The following is a 23596-nucleotide window of genomic DNA, read 5'->3' as shown; positions in this document are numbered from 1 at the left end:
TGTTTAGGTGGTTATCTTTTAAATTTTAAGTTATTTGCTTAAGTTATTTTACTTAGATTGTTATTTTTTAAAATTAAATTATTTACTTAGGTTGTTAGTTTTAAATTTTTAAATATGCTTTCTTAAATTGTTATTTTTAGATATTTATATAATTTATAAGATTATTAATTTTTAAATTATAATTAATTTTTTGTTTTTATTGACAAATAATAGGATAGATACAATTTATGATAAAATTAAAACAATTATTTTTAATTTTTATTTTCTAATTAGATTAAAAGAGTTTTATATTTTAAAATAATATTAAATTTTAATTTTTCTCATGCCATTATTTTAAAAGGAGCGTAAAATAAAAATATTAATTAATTAATTAATTAATTAATTAATTTAATGATAAGATCAGGAGTGATATATACAGGAGGTTAGGATTTAAGATGTAGTTGTTAGGGATGAAATATGTGCTTTCAAATTAGATAAATGTGTCATTCTAGCTATCTGCGTCTTTCACAGGTAGCATAAGTATATGTTTCATAATTATCAAGATACTCTAGCAATTTGTAAGAAATATATGGATATCCTGATCTCTTAATCACAATGACATGTAACTCAAGTTGGTAAGAGATTGTAGAGTTAATAATCCAAAGAACTTAAAGATTGAAAACTGACCAGATATATTATGTAGAGTGTTCAAAATTAAGCTTGATATGATAACCTCCGATTTTAAGCAAGGGATACTATTTGAAATGCAAGATACATGTATTACTCATCATTTAACCTTATCTTTAGAAAAATTTTTCGTTAAATTATTTGCACAATTATATATTTATCAAAGTATATATATAAAATAGATAATTTATTTATAACATATTATTTTTTTATCTTTTTATTATAATGATATATATGGTAGAATTCTAAAAGAAAAGTCCACAACATATTCATATTCTTTTGTGGTTGAGTGGAGATCACAAAATAACAAACACAACTTAAATTGACCGATTAATATTGTTAAGATTGTTCGATTGTGTTCGACACCCAAAATTGTTTAGAGCTATGCCTACATATATAATTCATGTACCATTTGCTCAAAATCTTCCTACATGAAAGATGGACTACACCAAATATTATCTTAAAACATTCAATAACACCACAGCTATTAATGATAATGGATACCCATCATGTAGAAGATAAGACACAAGAGTAGTCACTGAAAGAAAGAGATTCCATATGGATAATAGGAATATAATTTCTTACAACGCATATTCACTAATGTCTTATGAAGCGCATGTACAACAAGTCTGTTATGGCCCGGCCCAAACCTTCTGCTGGCTTGGGCCGACCCGAGCTCCACCCGACCCGGGCGGTCAGGGATCGGGCGCCCCGTCGCCGACCCGGACACGCGTCCGTAACAGCTCTCCCACAGTTGTGAAGGGAGCGCCTCGAGAATAGTGGGCCTGCCTTTATAGGGCCCACCTCTGACAATATATAAGGGGAAGATTGGCTCTTCCCCCAAGGTACGTCATATATCACATTACCCTTTCTGCCTGCATATTTACTGACAAGAGCGTCGGAGTATCTTTGCAGGTGGCACCCCCCCTTTTTCACATGAAGTACTCGGGACCTCGCGCATCTCTAGCCGGTAGTCCACGACCTGACGAGCCCCTACCATCTCCCAGGATCTTTACCCGAACCGACCGGAAACCGACTTATCGAACATTGGCGCCGTCTGTGGGGACTCGTCCATGGACTTCGTGCTAGTCGAAACGGAGACAGGCCGCGAGGCCGTACCCGGAGGCGACGCCGCCGGGACGGGAACCCGACAACATCCAAGATCACCCCCGAGGGACGCGGCCCAATCACAAGAGAGACGCCCTTTTGGGGGGACCGGAGACAACCACGCCAGAATAATGCAAGAGCTACGCCACAGGATGCAAGATTTGGAGCGCCGGCTAGCAGATAGGGAACGCGACCAACACACCCCAGAGCAGAGTCACTCCCGCTCACGCTCCAGGAGCCGCTCAAGACGCACGCCTAGCCCCCAAGCTGAATCTGAAAGCACCGGGGGGAGAGGGCGCGCGAGAAGACGTCGTGACCCCTTCATTTACGCCAGACATGAAGGACGGCGTGCCGGGGACCGCGGAGACGAGGACACTCGTCGGGAAAGCGACGAGGGAAGAAGGACGGGAACACAGGGACCCGTAATAATGGGAGCGACCCCGTTCCACACCGGGAACCGCGGAGACGAGGACACTCGTCGGGAAAGCGATGAGGGAAGAAGGACGGGAACACGGGGACCCGTAATAATAGGGGCCACCCCATTCCACCGCTCCATACTCGAGGTCCGGCTGCCAAAACATTTTGACAAGCCAACGGACATGAGGTATGATGGAACGCAGGACCCCCTGGAGCATCTAACGGCCTTCGAGGCCAGGATGAACTTAGAAGGAGTAGGAGACGAGGTAAGGTGTCGCGCCTTCCCGGTCACCCTGGCAGGACCTGCAATACGGTGGTTTAATAACCTCCCGCAGGGCTCGGTGACTCAATTCTCCGACATCAGCCATGCTTTGCTGGCTCAGTTCACAACCAGGATCGCGAAAGCCAAGCACCCGATCAATTTGCTAGGGGTGACCCAAAGAGCCGGGGAGCCGACCAGGAAATACTTGGATCGTTTCAACGATGAGTGCCTAGAAATTGACGGTTTGACGGACTCGGTGGCGAGTTTATGTTTGACGAATGGGCTCCTGAATGAGGACTTCAGGAAGCACCTTACCACAAGGCCAGTCTGGACAATGCAAGAGATCCAGTGCGTGGCTAAGGAGTATATCAACGACGAGGAGGTCAGCCGGGTCGTGGCTGCCAATAAACGGCAACCCCCCTACAACCAAACCAGGCACCACGATGCTGGAGAAAGACAAAAGGAACACACCAGGGATGGAGGCTCGAGCAAGACGACAAAACCGTTTCCCCGAGTCGGGAAATTCACCAACTACACCCCCCTCGCGGCACCAATCACGGAGGTCTACCAACAGATAGCCGAGAAAGGGATACTATCGAGGCCACGCCCTCTGAAGGACAGGACGGGGGGAAACAAAAGCCTCTACTGCGAATATCACAAGGGGTACGGGCAAGGACGGTTCTAAGTGTTGAGTTGTGGGGGCAAGTGCCCCCATTATAATTTGAAATTTTTTTGAGTAGTATATGATAATAATATTTATTTGTCTGATTAGATTATTAAATTTGACCTCATAATGATTTTTTACTCAATTTTTGGTACTTAATCGTCAATTTAAAAATTTCATATTAGATATTCGTTAGAATGATCAATTCTTAGATTTAAACGAAATTAGTGTTCTTTCTTAAAAATAAACTCAAAAGAATATTATTTATCTTCTTTTGATATTAGCTTTAATTTTTGTGTAGCAACGATATTAATTGAAAGAACTTTTCTAACTTTAAATATCAATAAGAGTCGGCTTCTAATTGTATTGGAAAGTGAATTTCTAAATAATTGTTTAGTAATATATATAGAAAGAGAGAAATTTTGATGGTAGTGTTAAGAGAAAAATTATTTAGCTTTGTAAAAATATAAAATCTAAAATAATAAAATTTTAAATTATATATTATTATTTAAATTACTATTTTAGTGTTTTAATTTGTATATTAGATATTTTAAAGGCTAATCATTTTACAATAACAAAATATAATCATAACAATAATCATGTTATATGTACATCAAAAATAACTATCTGTACAAAATATATATTGAAATATAAAATATACATTGAAAATAAGTTAAACAATATATGTAATTATATACAAATATATAGTGATTAATAGATAATTTTAATATTTAATTTTTTATGTACACATACTATTTTTATTATAAAAATTATTATCATGTTATATAATTTTGCCCCATTACTAAAATTTTCTGGATCCGTTACTGGGTACGAGCACAAGACCCAAGACTGCTTCGACCTAAAGGATGCCCTGGAGCAAGCAATCAGGGACGGGAAGCTTGCCGACTTCTCCCACCTCATAAGGGAACCGAGGAGACGGAACCGGGATCGCGAGGGTGAGGACAGGTCCAGGTCGACAAGACGACGTCAAGAACCAGAGGGAGACGACCATGGTCTCACGGTAGTAAATGTAGTAACTGCAAGGAATTTCGCCCCGAGGTTGAAATCGGCGCAGAAGAAAGACGCCAAGGTCCTGGCGGTCTCCTCCTCATCTGCTAGGAGCTCCCGGGGACACCCATCCATCTCTTTTGGCCCCGAGGATCAATGGTTCGATGAGGTACCGGAAAGTCCCCCCATGGTTATCACGGCCAGAGTCGGAACCGGACTGGTCAAACGAATCCTAGTGGACACGGGGGCGGACTCGAACATCATGTTTCGCAATGTCTTCGACGCCTTGGGACTACGTGATGCCGACCTGGCGACCCACCAGCACGGTGTGGTAGGGTTGGGTGATCACTTCATCAAGCCAGATGGGATCATCTCACTACCGACCTCCCTTGGACAAGGACTGAGGCGAAGAACGGTAATGGCCGATTTTGTTATCTTACGAGATTCCACTGCTTATAATATCATCCTGGGGAGAAAAACCATCAATGACCTCGGAGCAGCGATTAGCATGAAACTGCTCGTAATGAAGTTTGTTACCGATGACGGATCCGTAGGGTCCATCAGAGGAGACTTGGAAACGGCAGTCGCTTGCGACCACGCCAGTCTCTCTCTTAGGAAAAAATCCAAAGAAGCATCCGGGGTTTTCCTTGCCGACCTGGATGCCAGGATAGACGACAAGCCCAGACCTGAGCCAGAAGAGGACTTGGAAAAATTTTGGGTTGGCGACAAGGACGAGAAGTTCACGTTCATAAACAGAAACCTCCCCCATGAATTAAAAGAACCTTTGATGAAGATGATCAGAGCCAACGCCAACCTCTTCGCTTGGACACCAGCCGATATGCCAGGGATAGACCCCCAGCTCATGTCACACCATCTGGCCGTCAAGCCAAAGGCCAAGCCAGTGGCTCAGAGGAGGAGGAAGATGTCACAAGAAAGGCAGAAGAGGTGGCCAGGCAGATGGCCAGCCTCCTTGAAGCAGGGTTCATCCAAGAGCTAGACTACTCGACTTGGCTGTCTAACGTGGTTTTGGTGAAAAAACACAGTGGGAGGTGGAGAATGTGCGTGGACTACTCCGACCTCAACAAGGCATGCCCTAAGGATTGCTACCCCCTGCCCAACATTGACGCACTCGTCGATGCAGCAGTGGGATACCAATACCTGAGCTTCATGGATGCCTACTCTGGGTACAATCAGATACCGATGCACCGACCCGATGAGGACAAAACGGCGTTCATAACGCCAGGAGGGATCTTTTGTTACAAGGTGATGCCGTTCGGTCTAAAAAATGCTGGCGCCACGTACCAAAGACTGATGAACAAGATATTCAATGAGCTCATAGGCAAGACAGTAGAAGTCTACGTGGACGACATCCTCGCAAAAACCGCACGACCCGACGACCTCCTAAGAGACCTAGGGGATGTGTTCGCCTCCCTTCGACAGCATGGCATGAGGCTCAACCCGCTCAAGTGCGCCTTTACCATGGAGGCTGGGAAGTTCTTGGGGTTCATGATCACCCAAAGAGGGGTAGAGGCCAACCCTGAGAAGTGCCAAGCGATTCTCCAGATGAAGAGTCCGGGTTGCATCAAAGACGTCCAGCGGCTGGCGGGAAGGCTGACGACGTTATCCCGTTTCCTCGGCGCATTGGCAGCGAAAGCCCTGCCCTTCTTCAATCTAATGAAAAAGGGGATAGCATTTGAATGGACCCCAGCATGCGAGGAAGCATTCAACCGCTTCAAGGAAATCCTAGCAACACCTCCGGTGCTCGGGAAGCCCAAAGTCGGAGAGACACTCTACCTCTACCTAGCAGTAACAGAGGAAGCACTTGCGGCAGTGCTCGTAAGAGAAGAAGGGAAAGCTCAGCAACCGATTTACTTCGTAAGCAGGGCCCTACAAGGAGCAGAGCTGAGGTACAGCAAACTGAAAAAACTGGCGCTCACACTCCTAACCTCCTCTCGAAGGTTGAGGCAATACTTCCAGGGTCACCGTGTGGTCGTCAGAACGGATCAAGCGATCCGTCAAGTACTCCAAAAACCTGATTTGGCTGGAAGGATGATGACCTGGGCCATTGAGCTGTCGCAATACGACTTGCACTATGAGCCCCGTCACGCAATCAAGGCACAGGCAATGGCAGATTTCTTAGTAGAGGTAACGGGCGATCCCCCCGAAGAAACGGGCACACGGTGGAGGCTCCACGTAGACGGGGCCTCCATCCAAACGTCTGGGGGAGCCGGGGTCATCTTAGAAAGCCCGGCAGGAGTCATCTACGAACAATCGACCAAGTTCGAGTTCCCTGTGTCGAACAATCAAGCGGAATATGAAGCCCTCTTAAGCGGGCTAATACTAGCTCGGGAAGTCGGGGCGACGAAGGTCGAAGTATGCAGTGACTCACAAGTCGTCACCTCGCAGGTAAGCGGAAGCTACCAAGCCCGGGACCCCCTCCTGCAAAAATACTTGGAAAAAGTTAAAGAAATGACAAGTCAGTTCCAAGAGGTCACGATCCAACACGTCCCAAGAGAAAGGAACACACGGGCGGACCTCCTGTCCAAACTAACGAGCACGAAGCCAGAAGCGGGAAACCGGTCTCTCATCCAAAGCATGATGAAGGAGCCAACGGTCGCCCTCCATTTGAGGAAGTCAAGCCCCTCATGGTTGGACCCCATCACAAACTTCCTGGAACTCGGCAAGCTGCCTGACGATGAGAAAGTGGCCAAAACATTGAGAAGGGAGGCGGCCAGATATGCGATCATACAAGGGCAACTGTTCAGGAAAGGGCTTAGCCAGCCCCTATTGAAGTGCTTGCACCCCGACCAGACGGACTATGTACTTAGAGAAGTCCACGAGGGTTGTTGTGGCCACCACATCGGGGGCAAAGCCCTAGCGAGGAAGCTCATCCGAGCTGGATACTACTGGCCATCAATGATGAAAGACTCGAGGGAATTTATCAGAAAGTGCGTAAAGTGTCAACAAAATGCCAACTTCAACAAGGCGCCGGCTTCCGAGCTAAGCCTGCTGACGACCACATGACCTTTCGCTCAATGGGGAGTTGACCTTCTGGGACCTTTCCCGGTTGGCCCAGGGCAAGTCAAATACCTCATAGTTGCCATCGACTACTACACCAAATGGATAGAGGCTGAGCCACTGGCCAGCATATCTTCCTCCAACTGCCGGAAGTTCATGTGGAGGCAGGTGATAACCCGTTTCGGTATTCCGGAGGTTGTCATTTCGGATAATGGGACGCAATTCACTGACAAGAAGTTCACGGAGTTCCTCACCGGCCTAGGAGTAAAACAGAAGTTTTCCTCAGTGGAACACCCCCAGACAAATGGACAAGTGGAGTCCGCAAACAAGGTCATCTTATTTGGCCTCAAGAAACGCCTAGACAACAAAAAAGGCGCATGGGCCGACGAGCTCGCTTTGGTCCTGTCGTCCTACCGAACAACTGAGCAAAGCGCTACGGGGGAAACCCCTTTTCGCCTAACATTCGGGGCCGACGCGGTTATACCCGTTGAAATCGGCGAACCGAGCCCGCGGCTACTACTCGCAGGTGTGGATGAAGCGGTGGAAAAGGACCTGGTGGAGGAGACGAGGGAGATGGCCCACTTGTCAGAAACGGCGTTGAAACAAAGAATAGCCCTGCGCTACAACGCTAAAGTCCTCAGGAGGGATTTTGAGGAAAGAGACCTCGTCCTGCGACACAACGACGTCGGTCTACCGACCCTTGGAGAAGGGAAGCTGGCGGCAAATTGGGAAGGTCGCTACAGAATTAAAGAAGTGCTTGGCAAGGGTGCCTACAAGCTCGAGAGACTCGACGGCAAAGAAATCCCTAGAACATGGAATGCAGGTAACTTGAGGAGGTTCTACTCCTAACTCGGGCACACCGACCGGGAGGCCTAACGGGCTCATATATGCTTGTTTTGTTCACATGTTAATTTTTAGCCCTTGTTACCTTTTAGCTATTTACTCCTATCAAATACTTGCCATGTTAACAAACTCGCCTAGCTGACGATTAATTCTCACTTGTCAAAATATTTTCTTACTTATCTGTTGCTTCCCAATACGTGTCTCACACGATTGCGTCCTAAAACGGCAGCCCGGGACTGATCACCCCGGGAACCATTTGGACCACAGCCATAACTAACGGCGGCGACAACACGACCAAAACGGTCCAAAATCGTTACCAACGTAAAACGGCAAAACGGGCACAAGCAATAAGCCCGCCCCAAAAAGGCGGTAACGGAAACAGTACAGCAAGCAAAGACAAAAGATAATAATGACAAACCGGCCAGACGACTAAGATAAGCACAAGTTATAAAGTTTCAAATTACAAAACGTTCAGCAAAACGATCAGCAAATCCACACTAAAATATCCAAGTTACAACAGATCACTTCCTAGGCATGTCAACAATCTTGCCATCTTGAATCATCTTGAAGACCCCAATGGCCGACGTGTCAAAGTCGGGAGCCACGATCTTCACCTGAGCCTTCAGGGCATCCTCAGTCATAGAGATCGCGTTCTTCCCTTGCTCTTTGGTCGCTTTCAGCTTCTTTCGGAGCTCCTCGACCTCGACTTTAGCGGCTTTAGCCGACGACACGGCTTGGTCACGCTCCTTCTCCAAGACCGCCACCCGACCCTGAGCGGCGTTCAGCTGGCTCTCCAAGGTCATCTCCCGCTCAGCTAAATGGGCCACCGTCTCGTCGGAAGCCTTTAATTTCTCCTCGGCATATGTCGTCTTTTCCTCGGATGCCTTGAGCTTCTCCCCCATCTCGGACAACTGGCTCTGGAGTAGCTCAACCTGCACCTTGAAGTCATTGTTTGCCTTGACAGAGGACTCGAGCTTCCTCCGGAGGGCCTGCATCCCCGACAACTCGAACTCAGCCTTTCGAGCTATCACGGCCCCCCGGAGCAAAGTCCGGTACATCCATCTCGCCTGTCCAGCCAAGTCGGTTCCATGAAGATGCTCCTCCGTCCCAGGGATCAGCTGCGAGTCGATAAAGGTTGTAGCATCGAAATTTCTCTCCATGATGGTGAGAGTCCCCTCCGGACTCGCAGACGCCCTCCGCCTCTTAGGGGTATGGATGAGTTCCACATCATCATCTTCCTGATGGGCAGAGGACGAGTGCCCGCCAACGACGACCTCGGGAAGGGGAGAAGCCTGCGCCCCTTCTGGGTTCTTGCCCGACATGTCGGTACCCTGGGGAGAGGGCATAGACTGACCCTCCTTCTCCCCGGAAGGCCCCTCCGACTTTCCGGCGTCTTTCTCTTCGGCCTTCTCCTTGTCACTTTCCTCGAAGAAGGTCTTCATCAAATTTTCAAGCCCTGTCACTGAGGCAGACATCTCCACTGCAACAAACAGATAAACGCGTCAATCGTCAGATCAAGAAAAACAAGCAATAATAAACAGTACGAACACGAAACAAAACGACTCACGGATATAGCTCCTGGCAGCCTCCCGTTCACCCATGAGAAGATGGGGGTTCACGGGGTTCTTCCCAAAGAGGGCAAACAACACATCAGGTATTTTCTTATCTACAGGGGACATCCCTTTGTACGTCACCTTAATAAACGGATTAGACCCCGCCCCAAAACTCCAATATGTTGGGATGAGACGCTCCCCCTCTAACGATAACCAAAAGGGATGGCGACCTTTAGCAGGGCGAACTTTGAAGAATTTGTCCTTGAACCCATGGTAAGAGTCCTCAAACAAACCAAATATTCTCCGACCTTGGGCGGACCGGAAAGAAAGGAACCCTTTTCTCGCCTTCCCTTGTTTGGAGGGGTTGGTGAGGTTGAAGAAAAAGAGGAAGACATCCACTGACGCCGGCAACTCGAGATATTCACAGACCATCTCGAAACAGCGGATGGAAGCCCAACTGTTCGGATGGAGCTGCGACGGCGACACGGATATCCGACCAAGGAGAGACATCTGAAAATCGGAAAAAGGTAGGCGAACGCCGACCTCAGTAAACATGGCCTTGTAAAACTAGACCCAGTCGGCAACCCGGGGAGAACGGAGGTTGATCTCGCACAACCACTCGTCGGGGGCTGGAACGAAGGTCTTGTAGTTGATCTCCTCGTCCGTCCCCCCACATAAGTACCCGGCTTGCCGGAATTCCGTCAGCTCTCCCAGATCCATCTGGTTAGGCGAGTCCTTTATGTCCGAGGTCACCCATGTGTAAGGGTCGTAATTTGCGGCGGAAGTAGAAGTCCGAGCGACAACACGAGGCATACCTACAGCAGGGTACCACTACGTTAGACTATGAGATCGGAAGCCCGGAAAACACCCAGAAACTATGCTTATCCTACTGAACAGTTAAAATTAAACATGGAAAAGGCTACACTTGTCAAGCAAGCTACCTAAAAACCTACCCCGGAATGGTACCCCTCCCTTAACCCATTTACCCAAGCACGGGAGAGTCATCTAGTAACAAAAGCCAAACGAGACGACAGGAAACACAAAAGCAAACGCAAGTAATAGACATTCAACAACAAGGCAAAAAGAGAGAAGCCCAAGGATTACCTGAATTTGTTGCGAGGATCTAAAAAAGACGAAGGGAAGATGCGTGAGGATATCACACCAGTGCTCTGAGATATTCGAAAGAAGGAGGAAGAGATGGCAAGAAGATAGAAGAGGCAGGAGTGTAAAAAAGAGGAATAAAGCGAAAACGAACCATTTAAAACTATCCCCAGCGAGCGCGAAAGACTGGGGGCAAAATAGTCTTTGCGTACGGGGATTCCCAACCCATTATGAGCATTCAATGCTCAGCACGGAGAACGAAGCGCTGAACGGTTACCTCAGTAACCAAAGGACACGCGCGCAGGGGACACGTCCCCCCTACGAGCGGCCGATTTGGCGACGACCTATGAAGAAAGAAAGAACGCACCACAAATAGTCCTCACGGCTACCACTGGCGTGTGGGGGCACTGTTACGGCCCGGCCCAAACCTTCTGCTGGCTTGGGCCGACCTGAGCTCCACCCGACCTGGGCGGTCAGGGATCGGGCGCCCCGTCGCCGACCCGAACACGCGTCCGTAACAGCTCTCCCACAGTTGTGAAGGGAGCGCCTCGAGAATAGTGGGCCTGCCTTTACAGGGCCCACCTCTGACAATATATAAGGGGAAGATTGGCTCTTCCCCCAAGGTACGTCATATATCACATTACCCTTTCCGCCTGCACATTTACTGACAAGAGTGTCGGAGTGTCTTTGCAGGTGGCACCCCCCTTTTTCACACGAAGTACTCGGGACCTCGCGCATCTCTGGCCGGTAGTCCACAACCTGACGAGCCCCTACCATCTCCCAGGATCTTTACCCGAACCGACCGAAAACCGACTTACCGAACAAAGTCAAATACTATTAAATATTTGTTCAAGTATATGAATAAAGGTTCAAACAAGGTGGCAGTTGAGGTTTCAAAATAAACTTTCAGTGGAGAGGATGCTCAGATTATTATGAGGTCAAACAATTTTTTAATTGCAGGTATTTGTCTGCACGTGAGGCTGTGTGGAGAACTTTGACATATGATATTCATCGGAGATGGCCTTCAGTGATGAGATTAACCTTTCATTTGTTTGAAAAGAAAAATATCATCTTTAAAGACAATGACAATCTTAAAAAAAATCATGGAATAAGAGAAAGAAACAGATACGATATTCTTAAAATGGATGGAGGCCAACAAAAAATTTAAAGCAAGTCAAACTTTAACGTATGTTGAGTTTCCAAATCAATTTGTTTATGATAGAAAAAAAAAAAGGAATGACATTCACGCAAGAGAGGGTAGTCTATTGTGAGGTTAAACTATGTTCTACCGGGTATAGGTGATATCTATTATATAAGAATTTTGTTAACTGTTCAGAAAGGTTGCACAATATATGAGTCTATTATGACAGTTAATAGGATTATATATCCTAGTTTCCAAGATGCTTTTTATTCATTGGGACCACTGTATGACGATAGAAAATTCATTACAGCTATTAATGAGGTTTGGTCATCAATTGAGAAAACTATTTGTGATGTTATTGATATCTAATAGTGTTAGCAAATTAAATTATATTTAGAATGCAACTTGGATATTATTAACTGACGGGATACTATATAAGAGGAGAAAAATATTGAAAAACTAAGGTATTTCATTGTGGTAATTAAATCATTATCATATGTAAGACTTTACTTGCCAAAATCACTATTCACCTATGGACAGCTTTACGTTGCTTTGTCAAGAGTTAAGAGTCACAATGGCTTGAACATTCTGATTCTAGGCTAAGATAGCAATCCAAAGTCATCAACAACAAATGTCATATTCAAAAAAGTTTTTAATAATATTTAAGTAAGAAAAATAATATTTTCGTTTTAGTAACATGTTATGAATTATACTTTTGTACAAATATTTGTCGTAAATTTAACTAATTTATCTATAACTATACTTTTAGACTTAAAATGAAATGTGTAACATAGAGCACAACATCATATGGCAATTGTTTATCTAATGATGTTAGTAAAATATTCTATTGTCGATAAACTTTTGTTAGTTTTTTGGTATAAAGTTTAGTACAAAATTGATATGCTACCAATACAGTTATATATATTCTTATCTTTTTAGGTTTCTTTTCTTATCGTTCAGGAATATTATAAATTTTTAACTGTTTTATTTGTATTTTATTTTAAATAAATATAAAATAACATATTCAATAACTTATTATATAATAACGATGATAGTATTATACTAAAGTTAAAAAATTTATGATTATAAAATACTATTTTTAATTTATCATGTCAAATTAAAATATAAATCCGTGCATCGCACGGGTTTAACACTCTAATTTTTAATTGATATTTTATCTATTAATTAATTTATTAATTAATATATATAATAGGAGAGTAATAGTAGGTTAGTTGCTTGACAAGTGGCAGTTTGTATAATTGACAAGTGTTGCTCTTGGTTGCATGACAAATGGCAAAATAACAAAATTTAATATTAATAAAGTAATAAAAAATCTGAAGATCTATGAACAAAACAATTGGCGGGATTTTGATTCAAATTGAAATTCGAAATGATTTTGTTACCGATGTCTTCGTATATATGTTAGTTAAACGGTGAAGAAAGAAAAGAAGGAAAGAGAGAGAAAGAAACCGACAGTCACAGAGAAGAGGGTGGCGACGAACAAAGAAAACGACGGTTGAAGAAAGAAAAGACGACAGAAGAATAAGAGAACAACGGTGAAGAAAGACGAAGAAAGACGGTCGACATCGCAGAGAAGAAGAAAACGACGGTGAAGAAGGAGAAGAAGGAGAAGAAGGTGGCGACGACAGCGACGGTCAAAGGAAAGGAAGCTAAATCGACACAGAAAAGAAGTGGAACGAGGCGACGGCGGTGATGGAGTCCACTGTCGCTGTTGGATCCGCAGAGCTGCGTCCTCTGCAGGACGGTGGCGCCGCCGTTTCTTCGCTGGTGAGTGCTGCGAATTAAGGATGGTTAGTTCTCCCGCTTGGATATACTTTATTTTGTTGTTTGATTGGTTGAAAACGCTAATTGAAATTGAATATGGATTTTTGTGTTAATATCTTCAAAATGACGTGCTACATTTAAAGAAGAGAACGGTGAAGGAGCAGTTAGCAGCAAGTTGATGACACCGGTGAAAAGAACGGTGAGCTTTGATATCCTATCGTCGGCGGTATTACAGAGGTCATTTACTTTTAGGTTAGAATAGCGGTATTACAGAGGTCATTTACTTTTAGGTTAGAATAGCCACACAAAATCAATGTGTCTCTGTGAAATCAATGAAACTAAGGAAGTATTTATTTGACTTTTAAATCTTTTTTTTCAGTGATAGCAGGTAACTAGGAGCTAAAATCATGTTTAATAGATAGACTATAATCAGTTTTGCTTGCCTGTGATGTGTTTTGCTAAAACTATAACCAAAATTTTCATTATTATCTCAAATTGCTTGGGTTGTTGACATTCATGTTGCAATTGGGAATTTAGATATATTTTTCTTTTAGCAATGACAGTGATTGCAAGTAGAAGATAGTTACTTGAAGTTTGTCTTAAGGCTTCTCTTATTGGTAGTGTCTTAAGGTGGGATGTCTTTGGTCTCATATAACCAATTGCAAGTGTTTGCTTCAAAACTTATGGCTACATTAGCATGTCTCAAGCCGTTTCATTTTTCAGTAATTTCAAGCTTGAACACTACATAAAAATCCCCTCAAGATCAATGTCTTGCTGCAGGTATATTCTTTATGAACAATTTCAGTCCCTTCCTCATCAAAAAGTTTTGCAGAGTTTATATATTAGTTTAACTATGATTGTTTATTTACTGTGATCCAATAAGAAAATAAGAAAGAAGAAATGACACTCATAAGGAAAAATGTATGCACATTAGCTGATAATAATTGTCGCATAGGTGGGAGACGTTGTCAGTTCTGCATTGTATTGCCCATATATGTAGTTCTACATTCAAGATAAGAACATACCTGCAATATAATGCTGAACGAGGTCTATTTGGTAAATATTATGATTGGTGTGAATCATTTAGTATATATCCCATGACAAATGATCTCCTTCTTGCTCCCCTATTTTTGAATAGTGCCACAGGTTTGATCAAATTCATTTAAAAAATTTGTAGTCTGCTATGATTATTTCATAATTGCAGCTGGATTATTAGCTAGCTTTCTTTTCCCCATTTTTGTATAGAATGATCCGTTTCTATGTAAGTTAAATGCCTGAAAATACTTTCTTAATATAATTTTATCATTTTGTATTAAAGAAGTTTTCTTTGAGTGATAAATTGGGATACCGTAACTGATATAGCTGCATGCTTGATATTATATTTTTAATAAAATTTAAAAATGGGTTGGTAGGACAAAGGATCTTCCAAAACCAGAAGAGGTAATTGAGTAGGTGAAACGAAGAATAGTTGTTGCATCTCCGTTTAAATATATTTTGAACTTTGAACTGAACTTAACAGCCTGATCTTTTTGCTTTGCATATCATGTCTTTGATGATTGGACTTAACACCCCTTTGGTTGAAATACCACTATCTTTTATTCATTTATAGACTTTTCTGTATCTTTGTGGCCAAACAAAATTGATTTTCTTTTCCTGAATATTTATGTCACCATAATCTTCTTCTACATAGTGTTTCATGTAGGTATATATGATGATAAATGTATTTTGTTTAGTGCAGGATTTGTGAATTTGCCTTGGCCTTTGTTTTCATTTGTTTATTTATGTCGATTTTATACCGATGGTGTTTGAATTTGTTTCGATCACTATGCATATATGAAAGCATGTGGTGTTTTACCTGTGACTTATAGCTGCTGTGTTTTCTGATTTTTTTTAAATTTGTTTAATTTAGGTACTCTTTGTGCTTCTCATAAATCGATAGAAAAAAGTGAGGCTCACAAAGTGGTATGCCGCATGCTCTCGAAAGGAAAGATCCAAGGTATATGGCCATGTGATTAAATACAAAGTTTCACATTTTTAATTAATTATTATATATTATATATTTTATAGAAGAGGATCAGAGTTCTTTTGTTAATTTAAATTATTTGATCTTGAGCTATATATCATCATTTAGGCAAAAAGGTTTTATGAGGGAGTAGGAGATTGTAATTGTGTTTGTTGCAATAAAAATTTGTTACTTAAAATTAATTTGATGAAATCCATTACAAGCTATTGCAAACGGCAATTGCAATATGATACAATTGTAATATAGACTACAGACATAATCAAATTAGTGTAGAAGAAAGCAACCTGTCCTATTCTATAATTGTGATCCTCTAATTTGTTTAAAAAAAAAGTTACATCTGTATTTTATACTGCTTTAAAGCTACATCAAATTAGGACTTTAATTTAGTTTCCATATTGTTCTACTAATAGTTAATATAAAGATAACTATGTGCAATTAAAATATTTGACAATTAGGATCACATTATATAAAGATAACTTATCCCTCACTTTTCTTAAGTAGTTATTTGTAGATTAATAAAGGGGTATACATATCAATAAACATCTAACTCAGATTGATTTCTTTTTAATATAATTATTAGTTTCTATTTTGGGTGTGTTATATATATCAATTAATGTAAAAGAATATAACCTTCATATAATGATGGGAAAAGATCAACCATGGAATGTCACAAGAGTAGATTATGGTATACAGAAGATAGATGATAACAAAATGGAGAAAGTAAATTGTGCTGTAAAGGCAAAAATTTTAGCAAATGAGAAAGATGACCAAATTCGAGAACTAGCTTCTTCATTGATAGAAGAGCAGGCAATCTCTTAGCACATAAGGTAGTTTCTTAGGTTCCTCATTCTATTAGTGATGGGTCTCAGAAACATATTTTTTGCTTTATCTTGCTTCATCATGGAAGTGTTTATTTACTTTTGGTTTTTTGGAAAAGTTTTGTGCTCTTTGGTGTTATTACTTTGTAAGTGTTTTGAGTTTTATTGTTTCACAGTACTAAGTAGTAGTATTACTGATCTGAAGTTGAATCATTCCAATTAAACTGAATTTAGCCCGGAAGGCATGAACTACAAAATGATAACTTTGAAGTTTAGCTATTTAGATAGTAATATACTAATATGTATGTATTGCTTAGGTTCGTTTCATAATATGCGTTTGCAGGACACACCAAAGACAACGACTATGACCTTGCTGGTGAGAAATGATTTTTTATAGTTTTCTTGGTAGTTTTGTCAATAATCCTATAGCATATGTTATTGGAAAAAGTAATAGAAAGTTGAGGACATCTCTTTCATTTTTTATTTCTATGAACGGATGGCTACAGATAACTCATGTATGTACATACCAAAAGCAATGGATTCCATTCATAATTTCATTTTCAATCAAATTTCAATTAAGCAACAAGTCATGTAGCTTTTATTGAGATGCTGATAAATTATGATGAATGTGAAAGCCATGATTTTATAGAATGAATAAATTCTCCGTGTTGGTGCCATTTTAAATTCTCCTTCTATTCTCTTTGGTAATTGTTACAGTATTTATGGAAGAAACTGCATGATGTTATGCTTTTTTTATTATCCAAAGTTATCTTATTCTTTTATAATTGTTATTCGATGGTAGTATAGTTTCTTTATTCTTTTGAAAAATTTGGTTTTAATCATTATAAGTAGTTTGCTGTTAATATTTTTGATGTATTTTGTAAAGTACTTTGTTTACAACTAGAGAAAGTAAATTAAATAAATTGTTATCGGTCTAATTTTAAATGCTGCAAGGAAAAACAATTGTGTATTTTATAAGTAAAAGTAATTTTGAAAGTAGTTGCTATCATTACAAACAATAGATTAAATATTTTTGTTTATTCAAAATTTTGGTGAAAAAAGACATTATAATGCAATATATTAAGTGATTAATTTTTTTTATTCTTGCTATGTATACATATTTTATAATAAACATTGTTTTGCCACGAGTCTTTTTTGAACAATTATATACGTATTTGCTTTTTTTTTTTGGTTAATTAAAAAAAATTTAAAAATGTAATTAATTAGTAACGATTGTATTTTTATGTGTGTCAAAAATGTTTAGTATAGGAATAGTAATTTTTATTTTTTTCATGTGTTTTACATTTTAATTAATATAATTATTTTTATATTTTTCTACTAAAATAATAACCTTTTTTAAAATGATACAATATAGTAAGGTATATATATAGTAATATTTATTTTTTATAAACATATATCTGCTTAATAATGTATACATAGGACTTTAAAAGCTAACTTCATTTATTCAATTTTCACTTATAAATTATAGTATAATATTCATATACATATTAATTAGATATATTTTATATATATATTAAATATTAATTTAAAATGATTAAAAAAGTTGAAATAAATAATTCAAATATAAGTATAGTCTATTAAAGTATACAGAGAAAAATCTCGATAGTTAATTTTATTTTTATATAACAACAAACACATTTACTTATTTATTTTTTTTAATTAATTAAAATGTGCTCAAAACAAATTATTTGAAAAAATTATTAAAAAAATAAAAATTATTAACTACCATAAAATTCATATATACTTATTTTTATAATTAAATTAAATATCAAAATAATAAAAATATATTAACCACTCAATTCGTGTAACATGTAAAAAATGTTGTTATTCATATATGAGATCTTTTGCGCATAAATTAAGAAAATAACAAATAATATAGATGTATGAAATAACATGCACCAATAATGACATACATACTAGAAAAAACATTTGGAATGGTTAATTTATCTAACATTTTTAAAATTTAGTTAAAATATTTTTAAAAGGTTATCATTTAAAAAAATTTTAGAAAGATATAAATTAATCGGATTAAACATAAATAAATTATTTCTATCAATAAATATATATTATTTTTTTTAGTAAACAAACTACACATAATACAATAAAATTGATTAAATTTGGTTCTAATAATATATCTAAACGTCACTTAGATTAATTAATAAAATTGATTAAATACGGTTCTAATAATATATTTAAATATCACTAATTGATTAAATACGGTTCTAATAATATATTTAAATATCACTTAAGTTAGTTTTTTTTTTTTTTTTATACCAAAGATAGGAGACTCGAACCCGCAACCTCTTAATTAAGTATGGGGAGTTTATGCCATTTGAGCTATTACTCATTGACAATCACTTAAATTAGTTAATATTCGTTGTGTGAGATTATAATATAAATTATTTTTATTAAAATGTTATTTTTTTAAATTGTATATCAATTAACAAATTATAACATTTATTTAAACATACAAACGTAATAACTTTTGCATTTAAATAGAATCCGTTAATATGAATTAAAAAATATCAGAATTATTTGGCTTCTGAAAAATAAGAATAGAAAAGTCTTATTACTATACAATGAGTTTTATGTATAAAAACTTTTTTAAATTAAAAGTAACACCTATTACTATTGATAGATAAGTACCAATCTATTATTGCGCTACGCGCGGTTTTACACTAGTTTTTATAAAATTTAAAATTTAAATAATTTGATTAAATAATAACTAAAAATGATTATTCACCATATCGTATTTTTAGTATCGTTCTTTGTATGTGTAAATTTGAACATATACAAATTACAAATCTAATATTTTTATTAAAAAATATTAAAAATAAAAATAATTAATTTTATATAAATTTAATAATTAAAAATTATTAAATAATTTAAATAATTTGACTAAACTTTTATTTAACAAAATATCTGCACATGGGCAAGTACGTATCCAAATTAAACCACTCGGACTCCAGCCTCTTTTGTCTTTTACTCTTATTCAAATTGTTAATGGCCTCTATAGTCTACGATGTATCTGACCAAATTACATAGTGTGTTTGGAAAAAATTTTTTAGAAAAAATAATTTTAAATTTATTAAAAAAATTTAATTCTATTTTTAATTTAAATTTATAATTTAAAATGATATATAATTTTGATAGAATTAAATTCTTATTGATTTTGATTTTTATTAATTTATCCTTAATTTAAAAAAATTAAATGTTTTGTAAAGATATTTTAGATTTTTAAATTTTTAAAATTATAACTATAAGAATGGAATTAAAAATCAGACAAAAAAATTATTTGATTTATAAATAAAATAATATAAGAATTATAATTCTTATTAGAACTGAAATTATTAATTTTTGTTTATTCCCAGACATAAAAAAAAAATCTAATTCTAGAATAAATTCTGATTCTTAACTTTCTAAATAAAAAATAATAAAAACAAAGTAAGGTGAAGGAGAAGGAAAATCGAAAATGCCAAAAGGTAAAGAAAGCCACCGCGGAGCTCGAGTTTTCCTGAAAAGATCAAAGCCATATACGGGTTATCATGATTATTTCAGCAAGGCTGTGGATGATTGCATCAACAGTAGTAGTTCTACTGATGCTGCTGCTGCTACCCACTCTGAGCACTCCATGATGAGTCTTAACACCAACAATAGCGGTGAGTTGAATCATGTAAAGTTGAATCATGTGCCGTTAAAGTTCTGAATGTTGATTGTGGATATGTCTATCTAAACATGACAAAAACAGATGAGAAAATTGATCGGATCGTTGACTTGAAGTCAATGGGTCTACAAGCAGCTGAGGAACTATCCAAGAGACCCAAAAATGGTGAAATCTATGCATCGGTAAAAGCAGATTTTGAAAGCATAAACGCACGCTTGAAGAATCTGTCCTTGTCTCTTGGAGAGCCCAGTTCCATCGATGAGGGAATTGAGATACATGATGCTGCTTTATTGTTAAAGCTTTTGGACAAGTCGAACCGTGAGATTGACATGGCTGGGGAAATGGCTCAAAAGGGTGCCCTTTTGATGGTTCATGCACAAATCATGCTTAAGAAAGGTCAGGAACTACTTGACCAGAGCAAACTCAAGTTACGATGTCTTTGACATGAAAGTTTATTTTTGAATAATTAGAAAATAAATAGTTAAATTTGTCTTGAAAGATTTTTTTAATTAAATTCGTCTTTTAAAAATTTTAAATAGATTGCATTAGTTTTTTTGACTTTTTGTCTTTTTTGTTGGTGATGGCATTAAAATTTATTGATATAACTTAAGTGACACCACAACACATACATAAATTTTTATAAAATTAGATCAAATTAATTTTAAATTGAGAGATTTTAAAGTCTCAAAGTCCTCCTCAATTTAAGATTAATTTAATCTAATTTATAAACTTGTAATGTTAGCGGCCAATTAGTACCAAGTGTGTTGTGGTTACTGGTTAGTGTGATATCATCACATCTACAAATTTTGACGCCATTCGTAACGAAAGTGATAAAAGAACTAATATGATTAACTTAAAAACTTTGAAAGACGAATTTAATTTTAAAAATAAAATTTTAGAGACTAATTTAAAATACAAATAATCTTTCAAAAACAAATTTTACCATTTATTCATCATTAGAAGTATAGAATTCATGTTAGTTTATCAAAGGTGAAGTATCTTGCTTTACACCTTTATGGTTGGTTCGGTAAGAAGTGCGATAAGTTTTTACCTTTTTATACGTGAAATTCATTTAGGTAAAATTATCTCCTCTTTTATCCTTGACCAAACATGCATACGCTAACTTGAATTCGAAAAGAAAATGACTCAAATATTCAATAATCTCTTGTATTCGTTAGCTCTATTCTTGATCTTTGTGGTATTGAAGAAAAAGGAATTATGCTTAGGAGGCATTTATCATCAATATTGCTTTAGTAAAGCTAGCTAGTAGGGTTTGCCTTACCACGGATCTTATGCTCTTGTATTACTATTTCTATTAAGGGTTTTATTTTTTTTTACTATTATGTGAGGTATCATTAAAAAATTTATCTTGAAATATCTCTTAATTATTGGATAAGTAGGAGTTTTAAAGATAACTTTTATGAGAAAGATCATTTTTCTCATATACCATACATGTGTGATTGCATTATCCTAGCAGCTGATTTTAATTGTGAAAAAACAATTGTAAATAAACAATTCAACAAACTCTAAAATTATTATTGATTAAAAATTTTAAATCAACTTGTATGGATTAAAATCTTCATGAAATATGGTTAAAGAATTGAAGAAGTAAAATTTGAGTTGAAAACAAGAATCATTTATTTACTAGAAGATGTTAAAAATTTAAAGAATTGTCAAAAATGTTTAAGAGAGGTATTTGATTATTAAAAAAATGATGACAAAGCATACAAACTCTACAAGTTTCATGATCATCACCAATGTAGTCTTAGTTGTTAAGAAAAAAATTATTATTTTATTAAGAAGTTTAGTCTATATAAAGTCATACATGCTTTATGTATTACGTGTGTTTATTGAAATGAAAAAAATATGATTATGTGAAGTCCTTCTTTGTTTTATTATTTCATATGAGTATTAGTGAGTTTGAGAGATTAAAAATACAGTAGTATTACTTATGTGAGTGAGTGATCCTGGGGCCAATAAAGTGTGGGTATTTTACTTACATTTGGTATTAGAGCTGGTTAATCCAGCGTCTGGTGTTTGAGAGTTTGTGAGGAGTGAGAAAGTTCTCACATAGTTGTTTATTCATAGAGTCGGTATGGCAAACACTTTCAATATTGTGTGGTGACGAATGGATTTTTGATGGTATAGAATTTCACAAATGAATTCTCGTTGCAAGTATAGTTTCTAAACCAATCACTAATCCTTTCATACAAAAAGTTGTTTGTCACTAGTACAAACCCCTAAAATTTATAAGAGTAAAGTATCATTTTTGTCCCCAACGTTTGGGGTAAGTCCTATTTGTGTCCCTAACGTTTAAATCGTTCTATTTGTATCTTTAACATTTATAAAAGTGATTCAATGTTATCCTACTATCACTTATACAACAAATCAGATTATATTTTTCAATTATTCTCACTTGAATGTATTCATTCTCAATTAGGTCTCACTTGGATGTGTTCAATTTTAATATTATACCTACTATTTGTGTTTAGATTCAATTATGTCCCTAGAAAAGTGAATTATGTAAATGTTGTAGGAATTAGTTTTAACATTTGATGAACTATTTTTCGGCGTAGATCATCGATTCTATCCCAAACATTTGTATTCTAACTTTAAGAAAGATTTTTAAAACTCAAACTAAAGCGCTCATGATGTGTAATTGACAGCAGGATAACATTGAATCACTTTTACAAACGTTAAGGATACAAATAGGACGATTTAAACGTTAGGGACACAAATAGGATTTACCCCAAACGTTGGGGACAAAAACGATACTTTACTCAATTTATAAACCGAAGTATTGGACCTCGGGTCGTTCTCCCTAGGAATTGCAATAAAGTGTCTTGTTATTGGTTATGAGTTATTTTGGGGTTTTGGATAAGAAGCATGAAAAGTAAATGGCAATGAAAATAAACTAACAACTATAAAAGGCTCTTGGTAAGGTGTGAGAACTAGAAGTCCTATCCTAGTTATCCTTCTCAATTGTGATGAGAATTGTTCATTGCTACCACTTAGTTAACCCTTACTAATTAAAGGAAAGTCAAGTGGATGAATTGACTTGAGCCACAAGTCCTAGCCAACTTCCAAGGAAGGACTAGCTTTAGTGCACTCCAAACCAATTAGCAATCTCTCCAATTATCAATCAACAACGGAATTAGATAACTCAAGTGTCACTAATTACTCTACGTACCTAGGCCAAGAGGGACAAAATCTACACTAAAACTAAAAGAGACATTTCAACAAACACATAAAGTGAAAGAGGAGTAAACATTATTAAATGCAAGAATTAAAGGAATCTACAACTACAAAAATAAGAGATCAACAATAGAAAAGCAAAGGAGACACATTTATTATGAATTACCTCTTATTGAATTGGAAGAATGTAGAAGGAACAATACTAAATCTACAACAAGGTAAAAGAACAACATAAAGGAAAATTACAACCAAGGAATAGAAGAAGATTGAATGTAGCAACAAAGAATTGAGAAGATAGAAGTAGAAGAAG

The 23596-nt window shown here is 37.6% G+C and overlaps 2 protein-coding genes across 2 annotated transcripts; both read left to right on the top strand.

The window, feature by feature from the left end:
- Window positions 1-5603: 5603 nt before the first annotated feature.
- LOC148575175 (uncharacterized) lies at window positions 5604-8077 on the top strand. The gene is made up of 3 exons (XM_088506089.1): window positions 5604-6416; window positions 7311-7965; window positions 8061-8077. The coding sequence occupies exons 1-3, from the start codon at window positions 5604-5606 to the stop codon at window positions 8075-8077; spliced, it is 1485 nt and encodes a 494-aa protein (XP_088362215.1).
- An 11784-nt stretch (window positions 8078-19861) lies between these two features.
- LOC107628468 (uncharacterized) lies at window positions 19862-21428 on the top strand. Its single transcript, XM_016331125.3, has 2 exons — window positions 19862-20086; window positions 20176-21428. The coding sequence occupies exons 1-2, from the start codon at window positions 19900-19902 to the stop codon at window positions 20532-20534; spliced, it is 546 nt and encodes a 181-aa protein (XP_016186611.1). The 5' UTR covers window positions 19862-19899; the 3' UTR covers window positions 20535-21428.
- Window positions 21429-23596: the final 2168 nt, after the last annotated feature.

This window comes from Arachis ipaensis, chromosome B2 (genome assembly GCF_059453495.1).
Source record: "Arachis ipaensis isolate K30076 ecotype BB chromosome B2, ASM5945349v1, whole genome shotgun sequence".
In the NCBI taxonomy this organism is placed as follows: domain Eukaryota; kingdom Viridiplantae; phylum Streptophyta; class Magnoliopsida; order Fabales; family Fabaceae; genus Arachis; species Arachis ipaensis.
The sequence above is the reverse complement of the archived record's forward strand: the minus strand, read 5'-3'. Positions and strand labels throughout refer to the sequence as shown.